General features: G+C 45.9%; 1 protein-coding gene across 1 annotated transcript in view; it reads right to left on the bottom strand.

Moving 5' to 3' along the window:
- SLC4A8 (solute carrier family 4 member 8) overlaps positions 1 to 18,040 on the bottom strand; it is an 846,795-nt gene that overhangs the window by 186,014 nt on the left and 642,741 nt on the right. The window contains exons 9-10 of the mRNA XM_069653405.1: positions 2,261 to 2,348; positions 1,186 to 1,332 (exon numbers count right to left, since the gene is read on the bottom strand). Coding sequence (XP_069509506.1) covers positions 1,186 to 1,332; positions 2,261 to 2,348 — 235 coding nt within the window. The remainder of the gene's footprint in view (positions 1 to 1,185; positions 1,333 to 2,260; positions 2,349 to 18,040) is intronic.

The following is an 18,040-nucleotide window of genomic DNA, read 5'->3' as shown; positions in this document are numbered from 1 at the left end:
GCCCCTCCTGTTCTCACGCAACCACCTTCCCTATTGGTGGCTGACCAGAGTGGTCTTATTTTAGAGCCAGCCTTGAGTTCGGGTATGGTGAGAAGATGGAGATCATATGACGGTACAGTAATATCATCCAGGCTGTCCCAGTCCCTTACAACAGCCATTTTATAAGTAGCCCGCAGGTTTAAGGAATCCGCTTGTAAACCTCTGTCAGACTTTAAAAATTATATCAGTCCTGTAAGGATGGTTAAGACTTGAAAAATGAATATCAAACATTGAAATTAGAAAATCGCTCCCTAGTTGGGACATCTAGCTGTGTTGGTTATGGTTAGAGATAGGGTTCAGTTTTTAAGATGTTGTAAAGAATAGAGTTTGCGTCCCAGTTCCGCCACTTTAGCAGTCTGCGATCCTCACTTTATCAGTCTGCGATCCTGGGGCCATCCAACATCCCTGGTTCCTAAGTTTCCTTTGTGACCAAATTCTTAGAAACTAAGAATTCCAGTAGTAAGTTATATACACAAAACCTGCATGTTTACTTGCTAGCAAAATAGGAAACCATACTTTGAAAGCCTACCACAGTAAACCTAATGCATGCCTTAAACAGGTCAGCCATGCAAAAAACACTGTGGGCTGAATGCAGCCACCCAATCATAGGGAACTGATGTTTCCCCAATTCAACAAAGCCACTGCTCCGCACCTTTGCACAAGCCAACAATGGGGATTTATAATGAGAATAATGGATCCCCTTTGCAAAATGAAGCCAAGCAGAGGAGTGGAAAATCGCCAATTTCCAAGTTAGATGTCAGGATCGTCTATGCATGGGAAGACTGGGCCATCGGTGGAACAATGGCAAATTCATAGAACTCTGCACCCCCTCTGCTAAATGATGCACAGTGGAGGGATGAAAAGCAGCAATCTCAAAATTACAACCATGGATCCAGCTGCTAAATAGGGATATCACAATATCTGGGATCCCCTCCGATAGACCATGTCCGACAGAGGGGTGTCGAACAATGGGGATTCCAGCATTAGAACCATGGCTTCCCCCTTCTAGATGATGCCAGGCCGAGGAGAGGAACAGTGGCTCATGGAGTGGCTACCGTCACTTGGCCAAATGATAGCTAACCGCACACCATACACCACAGCTGAAGGAACATAAAATGAAATTGACTACACTGCACACTGACTTACCTGGGAAGGGACGTTCTTTGGTGGCTCAATTCTAATGGATGGGTCCCACTCCCCCGGAGGTAGTACGGTCACCTGGTCAAGGAACTCATCAATCCCAGCGAGAAGATCACTGCGTTCCTTGGCTTTGTAGGCAACATCGTGGAATATCTGGTGGGAGAAGAAAACAGAGCCCATGTTACCTGCAGAATGGAAGCGGTTTCATAAAACACAATGCTGGGGGGAGGGGGAGTTGGATGGGTTGCAGCAGAGAATTTTGACCCACAATATCGCCCTCAGTTGTACTTTGCAGACTGTAGGATATACCAAACCATCTCAGTTCAGATGGAAATTATGTTTTGGCGGGACTTCTATAACACATTGTTGAATTAACTGTAGTGACGGTGCAGCAGTGATTATGGTTGAAGATGGAGCATATTATGATCTCTTTGGTTTTCCACCTTCTTGTGGGAGTGGGTTAAATGTACATTGAATAGACTGGTATAGAGGGGGAGTGGTCAGCCCAAAGAAAAGGTGGCATGCTGGGATAAGGCTCCAATGTGTGCACATCCTCTCTGGGGGATGGGATAGAGAACAGCCGTTAAGAGCGGTTCCCTTGCATCAGTGTTTGATATATTTTGGATGTGCAACACCAACCTTGAACATGCCGCGCACAAATGATGAATTTCTTTTAAACTGCATCAAAATGTAGCCTAAAGATGACACCGTTGCTGGTCCTGCGGCTGGGAGAGACCAGACCAGGGACTGGAAGTCTATGCGTCATCTCTAGTGCAGCCAGTGTAAATTAAGAAAGCAGGAGAGCTGGCATCAAGAGGTTTCTTTTCAGCACAAGAATGTGGGAGGAATAAAAGCCTAAAAATGGCGGTCACTGGCTGAACTGGAAATCAGAGACTACTCCAGAAAGGAAATGTGAATAGGTTTTTGCCACCGTTTAAATGTGGGTTTTCAAGCCCAGGAAAGGACCACGTGTCTTGTGTCACGGGATTGCTCAAAATAAGGAACAATTTGTACTTAATAAAAAAAAAAAGGAAAACTGTCCCAAATGCGTAGTAAATTGGATATTTGATGCATACTTTACCTCATCGGTCATTATAGTGGCCATGGACCTTCCAATCTCGTGGTATTGCTGAGCCTTGCCTACTGGTCCGAGCAAGATGAACAAAAACCTGGCAGAAGAGAAGAATCTTATGAACCAGACAAGGCAAGTATAGCGTGTGGAATTCAGCTCTCACGGGGCATTTAATACCCAATTTCAACAACGGTTCCATCACACAATGCAATTGACTTTTTTTAAAACTTCTTTGGGGGGTGTCCCCCTCGGCCGCATGCTAGGTCCCAGTTTGCACACCCACTGCCCCCAATACTTCATCTGAACCCTATCCTGCTCCTCAGTTGTGTTTTCCTTTCTTAAATCGCAATTCCCAATTGCAATCCTTTAACCGAATTGCATTATGAGTTGTAAGGGACTTTTCCTTTTATGTATTTATATATTACGTTGTCCCATCCCCCACCTACCCCCCATTTTGTTTTTGGAACAAGATACACAAGTTGGTTATGTACTCTCATATTGCCATGTTCTGGCATGTTGCTCTGTACAGTGTCAAAAAGTGCTTTAAAGCAGCCAGAAAAGAGCTCGAACTCACACATTCGGACTGCAAATTAAGCTGGTAAGCAGACTCCACACCACTATTGGAATAAAGCTCCACTTGCTTCCCTCTGTTACAAGGCCAAGCAACCGCAGCCCAGGTTGAGAAGGGCAGACAAGGCTGGATTGTAAAGATTGACTCCCACATGGGGCCGATTTAAGACCAAGAGGAGGCTGGCCTCGCATACATACCACTAACAATCCCTAAAACGTTCCTAGGATGCCTCAAGAACTTCGAGGAAGCCCGGTACAGGGCTTTTCTCAGAGGAGCCACAGTACAAGCCCACCCTCCTTTAAAAGTGTCAATACGTTTATCCAGCTTTCTTGGCTGTACAACCTGGCCGTTTGTTGGTGTTTGTGGCCTATGGAGTAAGTAGAAGGGCTTGGCTCTCCTGTTCTCCTGTGCATGGTTTTAACAAGCCCAAGCACACAACACCCTAGCAATGAGTAAGGCTTAAAGGCCTGACCACACTATGTCCTTAACATTCTGGACAAAATGACAAGCTTAGGCACTCCGAGACAAATACCATCGGTGATGTGGTGCAGTCCAAAAACCTACTATAATAAAAGACAATCTGAAATGTTGCTACTTTTTAAAGGGAGTGTGAACATTGAAAATTCGCATTTCTGACATAAACCACCACTGACTGTTTACAGGTGTACAAGCTGCCTATATCACCATTGGAACTGCCTGTTTTTGAGCACGTTCACCTCCATTTCACACCCATTCTCCCCACTGTGGTTAGCTGGTTCCCTGGCAGTGGGGTCCTTCAGTGCTGAAGCTCGGGAACACTTATTCACCTTGTTGACCTGGAGTCTGAGGGATTCCCTCCCTACTTCTCAGTCCTGTGAATGGACCTTACTGTGGGATAAAGCGCTGTACAAGCAACAAATATCCTTTTGTTCCCCAGCTACATTCACAGAATATCCTGGACCAGCCACATCCTGGATTTCGAAGTCTCAAATTACTATTTTGGCTTTAACCTGTGTAATAATTTAAAAGGTAATCTGAAGTCAAACAGCCACCACAGGTTTAATGAGGGCCTGGGGAACATACATAGCCCATCCTGCAGCCAAGCACTATGTGTTAATAAATACCTATTGCCCCTACACACTTTTCACACAATCACCAGCCTGCAGCTCTAATCTCTCTAGGAGACTTGGCTTCAATGTTAGGATCTACATTTTAGACTGAATTGAATTTGCCTGGTCGCAACCTTCCATTCAGAGTGCATGCCAGCATGGCGGTTCATTACCACATCTAGCAACACAACAGCTAGAAGATCAGCATGGAACTGCGAAAGCACTGCCTGCCCATTTTATAGAATTGGATCAAGACACTTCACTGTTGGTTTATCTTTGCCACGAAGCTCTGGTAGAACATTCTTAGCATTGGAAACCCTCAGAGCTGGTTCCCTTACGTTTTACTATTGTATATCGAGATCACATGGTCATGAGCAGTATCCAAGCTAGAGCAGCCATCTTCCAAATCCACTGACATTTGGCCCTCTGCGTTAAAGCATTGCATCGTAAGTCAACTGAGAAAATCTAGGAATAAGTCAACTGAGAACATGTAGGAAAACGTACACATCAGGGGACATTATCACGTTTGACTTTATTAATTCAGCCTGTGCCGCTACTTCAGCATTCACCTTCTCACATCTTTGTCTATGCCACCTTCTGTAGTCATCTTGGCATTCCCAAGATCAGCATTTGGAACTTAGCTGCAGTGCCATGAGCAGACAGTGGTGCAGGTATTGCTCTCCCACATATTTGCCAGGACTGCCCAAGCACGTGCTCAAGACCCTCACTCTCACATCTAACACTACCCAACCTCCAACCAATAAATCTTCCAAAATTGCATTGAAATCCCCATGTATTTGTTCAACTAAAATAGATTTTTCTGTGTTGCATCTGTAACAGACAGTCCATTTTATATGGATTAACAAGCATGCACACTAATGCAAAGCCTTTCCCCCATGCCGGATTCTCTCCCTTCCTCTGCAACCTCCTTCCATGCATTTCCTCCCTCATTTTTCACTCTCGCTCTTGGCACTACTTCCCAGCAGACTAGGGTCTGGTTTCCCTGGGTGGAAGCACAATAAGCCAGTTTTGGATCAGCACTTTGAAACTTCTACAGTGCTGATTGGGCACAGTACATAAGCATAGTAAAATACAGAACATGACATATTCTTGATGTTTCTGGTGATCAGACTAATGCAACGGACCTCTGTGATGAGACCTTTGGGCAGGGGAAAGCCACATTCTCAATGCAGGAAGCCTCGGCAGAACTTTCTGGGGTAGGGGAGGAGAAGCCCTAAGCATTGCAGGCCATTAAGGAATCCAAAATGGCAGCAGGGCTTGACATAAACTCAGGCCAGCCAACTGGCAGACCATATGGCCCCTACACATGGCCTAATCACAGGCCAGTCCAGCCTACATGTTTTAGGTGCAACCACTGTAATTGAACACCACCACAAGTACGGGGAGACCATCCTTCAGAAGGCAACCAGCCCAGTCAGTCTTGAGCCCTATGAGAGCTGGTTGGAGGAGAGCAGCAGACCCTGGGAGAGAGTGTGAAAGCGGTAACCCAGAAGGAGGAAATCCTCCTGCGTGGTAAGCAGGCAGAAGAGCGGTGTAGAGAGGGGGGAGAGATTGATTTAGAGAGAGTTTGTGGTGCTACACAAGGGGTGCAATAGCTATGTGGAGCAGGAGGAAGGTCCTGGCATTCGAGAGGAGGAAGAGAGGGGGTTTGCTTGGGGACAGAAATAAATAGAGAGCTATGTGAAGGGTGCCACCTGGAAAAAAGAGCAGGTGAGAATTATACAGGAGAGAAAACTATTTTGAAGGGGACCATGAAGGAGAGTGGGGTGTTGGAGGAAATGTGGAATGAGGGAGATATTGATAGATAGGAGGAGGAGAGAGACACCCTCTGGCAAAAAGGATGAGAGAGAGACTGCAGTCATATTAGATGGGAGAGGGAAGAAGGAGACCAGATCAGAACTTTATCATGGGGGGCAGGGGGCGAGTCAAGATCTGGGAGCTGAGGTTTGGGTTGGAGTGGAGACAGGAGCACACTTAGCGGCAAGGAAGCAATACAGCGAGAAGACCACCTACTGTCAGAGAAAGGAGTGTGGTTGGCAGGAGGAAGAAAAGGGATACCGTCTCTAGGGAGGTGAAAAGACTGAACATTCTTCTTGGCCTCGCACATTCTTTTGGTAGGGGTCCTGTGGTGGACTGCGTTTTGTTCCACTTGGCCAATTTGCACTGTGCAAGTGTTGTGACCCTGGAGAGGGATGCGAGGGAGCTTACGCCTTTACTGTGGGAGCATCTTCTGCACCATGGCAGATTGACGGCGATGTCCTCATTGCCAGGGCAGCTGCCTGCCCACCTGTTCTGACTGAGTTTTGACAGTTAAGTACATTCTCAGACTTTTTTCACCTGGTGTTCATCACCTAGGAGGCTGGACATTGGTTGCTTCATCGGTCCCTTGGAACTTTGAGAACTTTTAAGGATTGGCCCTTTCTAGGTTATGCATGCTTTGTGGGGTGTGACCTGCTTTTTGTCTTGCAAAATTTCATTTTGTTGGTTGACTTTCATTGCTTCCTGTTTGAATGCTCATCAAACCATTTGTATGTCTCCTTTAATATTATTTTGCTACATTTCTTTCTGCTCTGTGCCCGTATACCTATTGCCATAATTTCATTTTATTGCACAAATTCATGCGTTTTTGTAGAGCGCTTTGGTTTAAAGAGCTGTAGATGAAGAGAACACCAACTATCTCTTTAGAGGTTGCTAGAGCTGGACTATCTTAAGCAGAGAAGAGAACAAGAGACTTCTGGTAGGCAGTGAGGAAACAGAGGTTAGGCTGGTCCAGGGGGAGAAATAGATGGGTGGAATAACAAAATGCCATGATTTTGCCAGGTAACAGGAAGGACAAGTCAGGAGTAATTGGGGCATAAAAGGGGCCAGGGAGACCATGAAGAGGGAAGAGGAGCACGAGGTGAAATGTGAGAGTAGAGCCAAGCTTCTCCACCAAACCCCACCCGGGCACAGCAGACTTGGGCCCAAACTGGCTTGGCCCTGACTGGCAGGAAGTCTTTGTTGATGCACAAGGAGAGCGCCTCAAAGATGGCCCCCAGAAGGCAGCAAGCAGGAGGACCCTGAAAACACGATGCCATCCAAGAGCAGTAGGTCTGCAACTTAAGAAAAGCGATGACCTGGAAAATAGCAACCACCTTCTCCTTGGAGTGATCAGTAGTTTGATTTGCCCTTTACCTTTGTTGCGATTGTGGCAAACCAGAAGGAGTCAGACTCACAGACATATTACAAGGGTGTTTATTCACTTTAAAATAAAAAGAATAATGCCCAACTATCCCTGTTGCTATGGAGGTTTCCCTTCCTACAGAACTATACCAAGTGTGCTCATCTTAAATCAAAGTGCAGTCCTCAGTTCAAATCCTATCATGTAACTGGCCCCACCACTTTAATGAAACAGAACTCCAAACTGTAATCAGAGCCACATGATCTAGGTTACGACTCCTTTACTTCAAAACCCACTTGGGTTCTCATGCCTCTGCCTTTTCCTGTGTAGCATTTCCAAAACAGGGATATAGTTTCTCAAAGAAAAAGTTCTCAAAGTCTCTCTCAATCTGCTCAATGAGAAGTTTTAGTCTTTTGATAAACCAAATGTTCCAACTCTTCTTTTGGAGATATGCTTTCCTTAATCTGTCTCTACAAATGTATCTGTTTCTTTTCTCTTGGTTCTACAAAAAGGAGCTCCACAACTTCCCCTTTTTTCGGTTCCTGCTTAACTGATTGAACCCTTCAAGACTCTCAAAGTCTATCTGACTGTCTTTCTTTGTCCCAGGGGCAGGTTCCCCCGTATTTGCCAATCTCTCATGCACGCGAGTTCAGGGTTCCTGTAACTTGCATGGATAGCGTGATGAATCTGGACAATTCGTCCCTTCTCCCCAGAGGGGAGACATCCCCTTTGAGGCTAGGGAGGCGACCCCAAAATCATTGGCATCCTGGAGGGGCAGAGCTATGCTGGGCTGAGGAGCCAGTGGCAGTGAGGAGGGTGAGCAACTGTCGAGTCGAATGCCTGAGGGTTGGCGTACTACCCGACTGAGGAACCAAGGTCAGAGAGGGAGCAGACACAGGAATCCCCACTTTTCCTTTGGTGGCATGATCCCAAACTAGCTGTGGTAGACCGGTGGTGGGCGCCGAGACCAGATCGGATGAGGGAGCCGGATCCCTGAGTGCCACACATGTTGGACCGTAGCTACCAAGACAAGTAGCCGCAGGGAAATCAGACGAGATTACAGGAGTCGGAGGAACCCAACGTAGGCATACCTTTACAGGGTATGCAAGGTAGGGAAATTCCCTCATGGCGAGAAGGCTAGTTAGGCATTTTGGTTCTTTTATTTTAAGAAAACACATTGAAAATGACTTCTAATCATCCAAGTCCTTCTTCTGGTACACCACAATAGTCTTTCTTTGAGGGCCTGATTGACCTGTAGGTGGCCTTTCCCCACTGGCTTCTCTGTTGGGAAATGTGGGGACATATCAGCACAAAAAAGGGGGTATTTTTATAATTGGTTATTTATAACACACTTAATACCAAAGAGGTTTCTAAGCACGGACCTGGGATTCGAACCTCTGTTGCTCTGCGTCGTCTTGCTTCCAAGACAAGCGCATTGCCACTGAGCTATACTACCCTTTGCGGCAATCATTCCTAAAATACACACACAGTGCAAAGTAGCCTTCTAAGAATTGATGCAGAAGGTAAGTGGCAATAGTATAAATCATGGCTACATGGGGTGTGTGTATTGCCCCTTCAGTAGGGCAATTAATTGGTGTTCTTATGACTAATTGGGTGGTGAATCCAAAGAAAAGAGAAAGATTCATGGAATCCACCCTTGGACAATCTACCAGTATTAAGTACAATAGGATGTTACTTCTTTTGCTCATGTTCTCAACATTATCGATCACCTTGCCGAGATCATCCTCACTACATTTTTACAAAGGACTATCCTTGCTCCTGGTGCTGTGATATGGACTTCAAACGTGGGCAGGTGCTGCTAATTTCAATCGCGTCTCCTTGGATCCTTGTGATATTTTCCTTATACTGGGCCATGAAGAGTAAAGCACTGGAGTTGAAAGATTCCTCAGTATTCTTTGAGGGTGAGGCAATATTTGACTTCCTTTTTGTTCCAGAAAACAGGGGGGGAGGGGATTGAAGTCTTTCTGGTGGATGTAGGGTTAGCAACAGCACTGTTTTGCGTGGGAGCACTCCCTGTCCAGGCATGGCCATAAGCATCCTCCGCACACCAGCTTCACTTGATATAGTCCTGGAGATTGAGGCAGGAAGAGTACAGGGAGCAGTTGCAAAGCATCGCTCACAGCGATTAACTTACCTCGACTCTTGGAGCGTTCTGCTGTGCTACCCGTGAGTTGGTCGGTTTGCACATGTCAGCTGTATGTCACAAGAAGTCTGCCCCCCACCCCTCTCCCCTTTGAAGATTAGCAGGGAACCATTGTAATCAGCTGCAGCATGTGGTTGCTAGCCCAAGAATATTTTTGTAAGAAGTAATAGTAACACAAGCCCTCTCTTCTCATTGAGCTACAGTTGTGCAGCTATCTTCCCCAGATGGTGCAATACTAGTCCAGCTCAAACTTTTCTTTCTTGAGGCTCATGAATGGATGGGTACCATACAGGCATTAGGGTTCTGTTGCTTTATCCGTTTTATGGCCTCAGGCCCCTGGTCCCATTCTGGATTGACTTTTACTGTCAAAACATACAGCAGATGCCGTAACGGGTGTGCAGCTCATGGGTCTCTTGCTACGCTGTGGGGCTCCACTATAATCAATTTCTCATCCACGCCAAGAATCCCTACTGCCTGCCTGGAGAATTGGTGTGCCGCTTCCCTCTTCAGCTGCTAGCTCAGAGCCTTGTTACCAGCAACTTTGATCCATGGTGGTTACCTTGGTGACGGCAGGTGGCTCCTACCGAGAGGTGATGGTTCCTGGCTAGGCTCAAGAGTGGCACAATTTGAATTTACATGCTGTGGGAGTGGAAGGACTGAACCATGTGGGGCAATCTTTGACCCAGGTGATGTCCTGGGAAATTACATCACTGGAAGCTACATCACAGGTGAAACACAGACTTGCCCATACTTAACAGTGCATTTCACTAGAGCGAAAAAGCGATTAATAGAAGATTTAAATGAATTGCTAACACTAGCATTGCTCTGGGAAACCTTTCGTATCACACGATGGCGGCAAGACAAGTGACTGGTCGCCTTTTGTAAGAAGGCAGGCTGGCTAAACAATGATGCCAATGAAGGCTGCCAAAAGGTCTGAATTCATTTTCAACCCTTGCATCCATAACATTTACAGTCCCAAAAGTCTGGCCAAAAGGAAGAAGTTGCAATTTTTGAAGCCCAGTTACATGCGACAATGTCATGACCTTGTCAAGAAAGAACAGCAACCCTTCTTGGGGCTCAGTCCCTAAAACCCCCTCGTATGCCTTGAATGTTAATGTGGGTACCACACTCTGTAACACGATGTCCCCAGGACTTGTTCTGAATGGAGCCCAATCCTCAATGCTCTCAATGAGAGGCCACAGGAGGGTTCCCTTTTGGCCAGAGTTCTGTTTTGTCTTTTTCAGGAGGGCAACTCCAAGAACGCATCTGGGTACACCCAAGAAAACTCATACCAAAACAAAGGGAATGAAAATCGGGAACACAATTGGAATGAATGACATTTGTCTTGCCAAACAGAGACGAGATACCCAACACCAGGCCTACCAACCCCAGACGGATCCCAGGCAAACGGTGGGGCAACAAAACCGAACAGAGGGTGAGGAGAGACAGCAGGGTAACAGGAGAGACACTGAAATCCTCCCCAAACAGAATGGGGAGCAAAACTCATCAGCACATGTGAAAAGCCACAAAAAGACAAGCAGCGTGAGCTCACAGCTGCCACCTTGCAAATGGTGATGGAGGAGCAGGACTGAGAGGGTCTTTTAAATCTATGCACTTGTTCAGCATGGCCCCTGGGAATCGATTACCTCCAGATTGCCCCGTGGAGCCAGGTCAGAGCTGGAACCAATGGAAGGGGGTATTGAACTAGGAAGAGAACAGTATAAAGGGAGAGTGAAACAGAGAACGCATAGCTTATAGGTGTGAGGTCCAGAGGCAGGGAGGTGGACTGATAGACCAGGCAGGTATGGACAGTGGGGTGAGTGCCGAAGAGTTTGAGGCAGAGTTTGCTCAAATTGGGTATTGGTTGTGAAGGATTGGTACCAGTTGAGTATAATGTGGTAGAAAAGACTTCCCAGGGACTGAAGGTGGAGGACTTGAGAGCTTGTATAAGAGATAAATGGGGCAGATCATGGCAACCAAAGCAAATAAAACAAAAGCGAAAGCAAAGTGAGAGTAGGAGAGACGGCTGAGGGGCAGGAGGAGGGAAGTGAGAGAAAGAAGAGGCAAAAGACAAAGGAGGATGCTAGCGATGAGAGGGAAAGGCAAATAACATGGAAACAAAAAAGTAAACAAAAAAGTAAACAAAAATGGGAGTTCAAATGAGAAAGAAGAGGGAAAATTAGAGTTGGTGCAAAGAAAGGATGAGGAAGCGAGCCATGTGTCAGCTATGAAAGAAAGCAGCAGGAGAGGGGAAAAAAGCAAAGCAGTGGACTGTACGTAGAACAAAGGAAGGAAGATGGGAATAAAGGAAAATGAATTCAGAGAAATAGGGAGAGAACGCTGCAAACTGTAAGACCATAGTAAAAGGGGACCAGGAAAGTGTGGGCAGCTGGACAAGATGGTGAGAAAGAGACGGAAAGAGAGGGGTTAAAGGAAGAAAATATCTACATCAAGGAGCGGGTAGGGTTTCTAAAAACACAAGGCGATATTGAGTGAGTGATGATGGACAGATGATATACAAAGCCAGGAAAATAAGGAAAAACAGGAGGACAGAGATGTGCAGAGTTGTGAGGAAAATAAAATAGTCTAGGGGTGGTTGAGAGGCAGGGCAGCGTTTGCAATCTGTAAGTCAGGTCTGCATGCATGGGAGGCGGGCACACTTTAGTGGTTTGCCCATCGGCAAAATATCACCTAGAAACTGCTCTGCTGGCATCACCTGTTCAGCTACTGGGCATTAGTTTGGGAGTTGGTGGTAGGCGGGCAAGATATTCAGGGCAAGTTTGGACACCCTCCCCTTGGTGACTGTAGTACTTTTAGCTTCTTGGAGCTCTCACCAATGTGCATTATATCTGCTTAAGAAGGAAAAGTGGCAACTCATCAAATTGCACACCCAGTCAATGCAGGCAGCACCAAGTACCAAAACCCCATAAAGAGAAACACATACACCCTTGTGGCATCCAGGGAGGGACATAAAAAGGAGCCAGATGGAAATGGCAGTGTGGGGGTTAGATGGCGGAAAAGGCAGATGGGCAAGAGGGACAGAGTTAAGATTAGGGAGAAGTCAGAGTGGTGCAAATGAGTTAGAGAAGGAGGATTATTGCCACAGAGAGGAGACAAGACAGAACATCACAACAGAGAGAGGAAACACGGAGGAGGAACAAAAGTATAGAGAGGACAGGAGGAGGATGACAAAAAAAATATCAAGAGAGACAGAACAGAGAAGGAGGAATATTATGATAAAGAGTAAAGGATGAGTAGGAACATCAAGGTTGAGAGAGATGAGTGGAGGGAATGGAGGGAAAGGAGAGAGGGGGAAATAGACTGCGAGAAGGAGCAATAAAGGGCATCTGAAGGAGGAAAGAGGGCAAGAGTACCGTAAGGAAGAGAAAGGCATGTGGGGAAAGAACTGGACTGGACGGCTGCTCGGAAGTGGGAGGAGCAAGTGGAAGCGAGAGAGGTCCAGGGAAAAGTAGTAGAAAGAGGCTAGCAGAAGCAAACTCCAGCACAGCAATGAATTAGGAGGGCGACCCAAACCCTAACCAGGTGGGGAAATTAATGTACCCTTGTGTCTGACTGAAACGTAGGAGCCTGACCCCTGTCAGATAACCAAAGGGTGCAGAAGAACCAAGGCAACCTTCTGATGAGTCCTCTGTGAGCCAAGAAACACCAGGATCAAGGAAGAGTGCTCAGCAGCTGTGTACAGTTCCAGAGACTGAGTAGCTTTTTCATATGCACTGGGCAGTAACACAGGTAGAGTAGAGCGGACTCATGGCTTTGGTCCTAAAGGAAGTGAGAAGTGGCCTTTGTTATTTTTATTTAGGTCCAGCCCTGATCAACAGGATCCCAAAGCGACTGTGATAACAAGAAACAAATAATAGCTCTGGCATCTCCCGGGCATTTGATCCAGGCTTCGGTTTATTTTGGAGAGAGTGGAAAAGGGAAAGAGGGAGGGAAATCGAGCACAAGTGTGGCAGATTGTCTCTGCGTATGAATATTGTGCGGGCATTGTATATTCGGAGCGCACTGTCATTGCTTTCTTTCATTCGGTGTATATGATATGATACGTTATTTATAACGTGCTTATTACCCAGAGGTTTCTAAGCACAGACCCGGGGATCGAACCTGTGTTGCTTTGTGTGGTGTTGCATCCAAGGCGAGCACGTTGCCGCTGAGCAATATGCACCTATTAAGAGAGTTAAATAGCAAGAAAGTGAGAGCGATGTGTGAGGAACCAGGAATGAGACACAGATATATTGAGCCCATGGTGAGTGGCATAAACGTTTATTAAATGATAAAAGGGGTGCCTCACTCTCCGTAATCTAGGAGGCATTTCCCAACTTCTACAAGAACTAAGTGTCTAGTGTCAAGGTGTCCAAAGCAAAAATGTCCTGTGTCCTGAAATGCTAGCCTACCCCTCTCATTTCAAAACAAACTCTTAAGTGTTTAGGGTATTTTCTTTGGCTTTGAAAATGTGCAAGTGTTAAAGTCCAACAAAACGTATAACTCCAACTAAAGTTCCAAATGGCAAAGTACTGTGATTATGAAGATGACAGTGATTCCAATGAGGTTTACTCTCTCCCCACTCTTGGCAATTAATACATTCTTTCAGGGTCTCTTTGCCTCAATTTCAGCATCCCAAACTTCCCTCTGGGTGCACCAGTGACATACGTTCTTTCACTCCACTCGTATGTATTAGGGTACTGGCTTCAGTATTTGCTGGACTCAAGTGGCTTTCCCCAGTCAGCGTCACAGAGCGTTCTCACTCCTTGCACCAGAACAAAACCCTGTTCTGGCTTCCAGTTCCCACCGCAACTTCCTTCTTCTTTGGCTGGCAAAGTTGCTGCTAACTGGCACCGCTTCTCTATGTGGCTGGTCTGGACCTCGCTAGAGCACTTCCCTTGCGCCGGTAGTGCTCTGTGGCCACGGCTCTCAGTCTCCTTGGTGTCCAGGTCTGCCCAACAGGCGAGGAGTGCTTGGGTCAGCCCCCTCTCTTGATGCCTCCACTCGACTGCCTTCAGGGATACCTCTCGGATTGGGACACTGTCTGTTCCGCACTGCTACCTGCGTCTCCCATTGGTTTACACACCAATGCTTGGAAAAGGAAGCTCTCTCCATCATTCTGCAGTGGCCGATTTAAGCTCCCGCCTCCAGTCCGGGAAATGTCTTGAACCAATCACATTCTTCACAACACTAGACTGCGCATTACACTTTACACTCTCTCACGGCTGTCCTCTTCCTCGTCTCAGTACATGTTGTTTTACTAGGTATGAAATGTTCATAAGTTCTGTCAGAAGCTTTTGCAGGATGTTGAAGGGGGTTCTCACAATATGCCATTAAGGCATGAGGAATGGGCAAGATAACCCTAAAAGGAAAGGGGGTGATACCATGTCTCATCGGATGCCTGTCCCTCCCTCTGAGGGTCATCTCGCCTCATGTGATCCTCCCACGCATAGACACCCCAGGGACAGGATCAGGTAGCGGCTGCTGTCCTTTGGCCACATGGGGAGAGGCTACCTCCGGGAAAGGAGTGATGACATCATCAGATACATCACAAATGGCAGATGTGAGGGGATGAGGACCAACACGGGTGGAAGGGCACAGAAAGATGTGGTGTCAGAGAGGGGGCATATGATGTGGGGAAGGTAAAGGAAATTTCAGGTGAATGAGGCAGAGAAAGATTATTAGGAATTTTATTACTTGCGTGGATCTAGCCACGCACAGTAATAAAAACCTGACAGATTGGAGTGAGACAAAGAAACAATCAAAAGGGAGCAAGTGGCAGAAAGAAGGACAAAGAGAAAGAGCTCGAGAGGGGAGGAAAAGCAGGGGCCACAAAAGAAAACGAGAGCACTCCTGTGCATGTGCTGGAGAATTCTTTACCTAGTTTTTGCCGGAGTGAACCCAGACTATTGCACCCCCAAACCACCCCCAAATCATTAAATGTTTTGCCCTTCTTGAGGAACCTGCAAAGAAGCGCAGAAAGGGGAAGGATTCACAACACAACACGTCGCATAATCAAACTCGTTTATCAGGTTCTCATCTCATTACAAATGGACTACAGAAGAACGACAACAGAGAGAAGGAACCAGAGCTTCAAGGTGGGCGTCACAGGGGATAGGCAGGGAGAAAGAAGACACGGAAGGAGGGCTAGCAAGGAACGTGATTTAACGCAAAAGTGTTACAGATTAAATACTATGCGCAACATGCAGGGCAACAATAAAGCGGCCCTTGTTTACAGCCAAGGACAGCCAAGCGGGAGATGGAGGACACGCGCGATAAACATGCCAGCAAGAAGCAGCAATAAAGGCTCCCTGAAATATGAAAGCACAGCTCTTCCCTGCACCGATTAAGCATCGCGTCGAAGACAGTTTGAGGCAGATCCATCTTGGGGGCACCCCTCGTGCCGCCTTGGCAAGATCCTGTCTTGCCAAAGGTCCATGTTCAGGGCACCGTGGATATCTGAACTTGCTATCGGACCAATTCTGCACATCCACCATGGCACTGGCACACAAGTCCTTGCATGTCTGCAATCATGACATTCTGTGCAGAGGTTGCAGACATGCGCAAAACAGTAGAAATCAACCAGGTAGAGCGATCAACTGGACCAGAATCATGCTCCAAATCTGCTATCATACAGCAGAAATCACGTGCGACTCCACCAATGCTGAGTTTCAAATTTCACCGACTGCTAGCCACCTACTTGCCAACTCCTGATAGATACAAAGGGTTGAGGCGATAGACTGGACTAAGTACTGCATCCATGATGTGTGCATCCATCGCAAGCAAGGTAGTGCACTGCAAAATGATACAAAGCATGGAATGCTGGGAGAGCACGGGACAGAGCGAACACAGAGGCCACACACTATCTCCAGCTATAATGCCTACACAAAAGTCAAATCTATCAGCTAAGTCATTGCTTGTCTTGGCTACAATACCATTCACATTCATACAATACTCAAGTCCAACTCACCTGCCTCTCCATCAGTGGGCTTCCAACACACATGCAGTGAACCCAGTCACTACTAGCCTGCCTCTGTAAGCCAGACTAACATAATATTAGTCTGGCTTGTGATGGAATACCCTCTGGATAGGAAAACTAGGTTTCCTTTAACAATGCAGTCAGTAACACTCTCATATCATGAAACCACCCGCAGTCAGTAACACGCTCATATCATGCAACCACCTGAGGTTGCAGGGCTGACAGTGAGGTAAGCACCTCCTCGGTTAAGTTACGACATAAGGAGTGGTCCACCCCTTCCATAACCAATCCCATGACAAAATCTTCTTTCTCTGAGCCGCTCACATATGCACTTTACATTAATTTCGCTGTGCACCATCAAATCAAACTGAGATGTTCACTATTAAAGGTCACGTTAAAAAAAAAGAAATCTACCTTAGAACGTTAAAGGTATCGCATCCACCCAACGCGCATCTTTCAGCAGCACACACCCACACTCACTGTGCTCTAGCAGGGGTCTCTAACCTTTACGTTAACAAGGCGGGAGCAAGTGGTGAGAGCGACTTGGGTGGTGATGTCTATGAGTATGAGAATTTGAACCAAGATTTTTTGGGGAGGTTTATTTGCTCTTTATACAACAAAAAAACAGGAATAAAATATCGATTTACCATGATATTAATAACATCAAAAACATCTTTACTTATTTTGTACAAGTAGCCGTCTCCTAAAAATTGACAAGCATATCAGTATGTAAGAAACCAATCAAGACGTTCATTGTGAAGCAGCCACTGCGTGCTATCCACCAGTGCTCAGTGATCTGGTGTGTGGCTCGAAACAGCAACAGCACTCAGACGTCAGGCGGGATCAAAGTTTTGATTTCAGGAAGTTCATGTCTGTAAAAGGCAGATTTGCAGACACAGCCAATCACATTGGCAAATAGTGCAGATACCCTGGTTGCCATAGAATTTTCACTTAACTTCAAACCTGACATGACAGAAATTCGGGACAGTTTTTAAAATCTCTTTAAAAAAAAAGGACAATGCCACAGGAGTCACTGCGCCCTTCACAAATACACATCTGAAAAGTACATTTGTTTTTCATCAAATAATTTGCAACTTTGAAGGATGCCTCTGCAATAGCATTTGCGCTGCAGAGTCTAGTTTACCTACTTTTTAGGATCACAGACTGCTTCCTTTGAGGAAATTATTTTCATACTCTGTGTATTATTGCAAAATGCCCTCAACGTTACTCCTTTTTCCCCCACAGTAACTTGGCTATAGATTAAAGATGAACATTTTTTTTTTTTTACGTTGAAAGAAAAAAAATAAAACGGTTTCCAACTCTGTATGGAAATGGTACATCTTTTGCCTTTTGTTGGATAGTGCATCTGCTTCTAGGTTTTCAACTAGGGTTAGTTGTTTGTTTTTTGAGGCTGCATGTTCCAAACAATCTGAGGAGTATTTCAATCATGTTTTATATGGTTTTAAAAACATTCAGCATACACCACGTTCTGCTTTATCAAAAAATAAAATCTACCACCAGTTTAGCACAGCCCCAATTCATGGAAATTGCTCATAAACCAGGTCACACAATTCAGCCAAGGAAAAGTAAGCCAAAGTCTACTTTGCTGACTTGCCTTAAAGGGTTTTATGGCAAAATAATTGCCAAGATTGAAAAAATTAATATGTGGGCATTTATCCATTTTGTAATCACAGGGCTAAAATAACTTTGTTTTATAGCAATGACTTGAAATGTGCATGAATCATAGAACAACCAAACTAGACATTATATGAATCCTTATTTTGACAATTTGGGCAAAGAGTATGG

The sequence above is a fragment of the Ambystoma mexicanum genome, chromosome 3q (genome assembly GCF_040938575.1).
Source record: "Ambystoma mexicanum isolate Mex_15411 chromosome 3q, UKY_AmexF1_1, whole genome shotgun sequence".
Taxonomy (NCBI): Eukaryota; Metazoa; Chordata; class Amphibia; order Caudata; family Ambystomatidae; genus Ambystoma; species Ambystoma mexicanum.
This window is presented reverse-complemented; position numbering and strand designations above follow the sequence as displayed.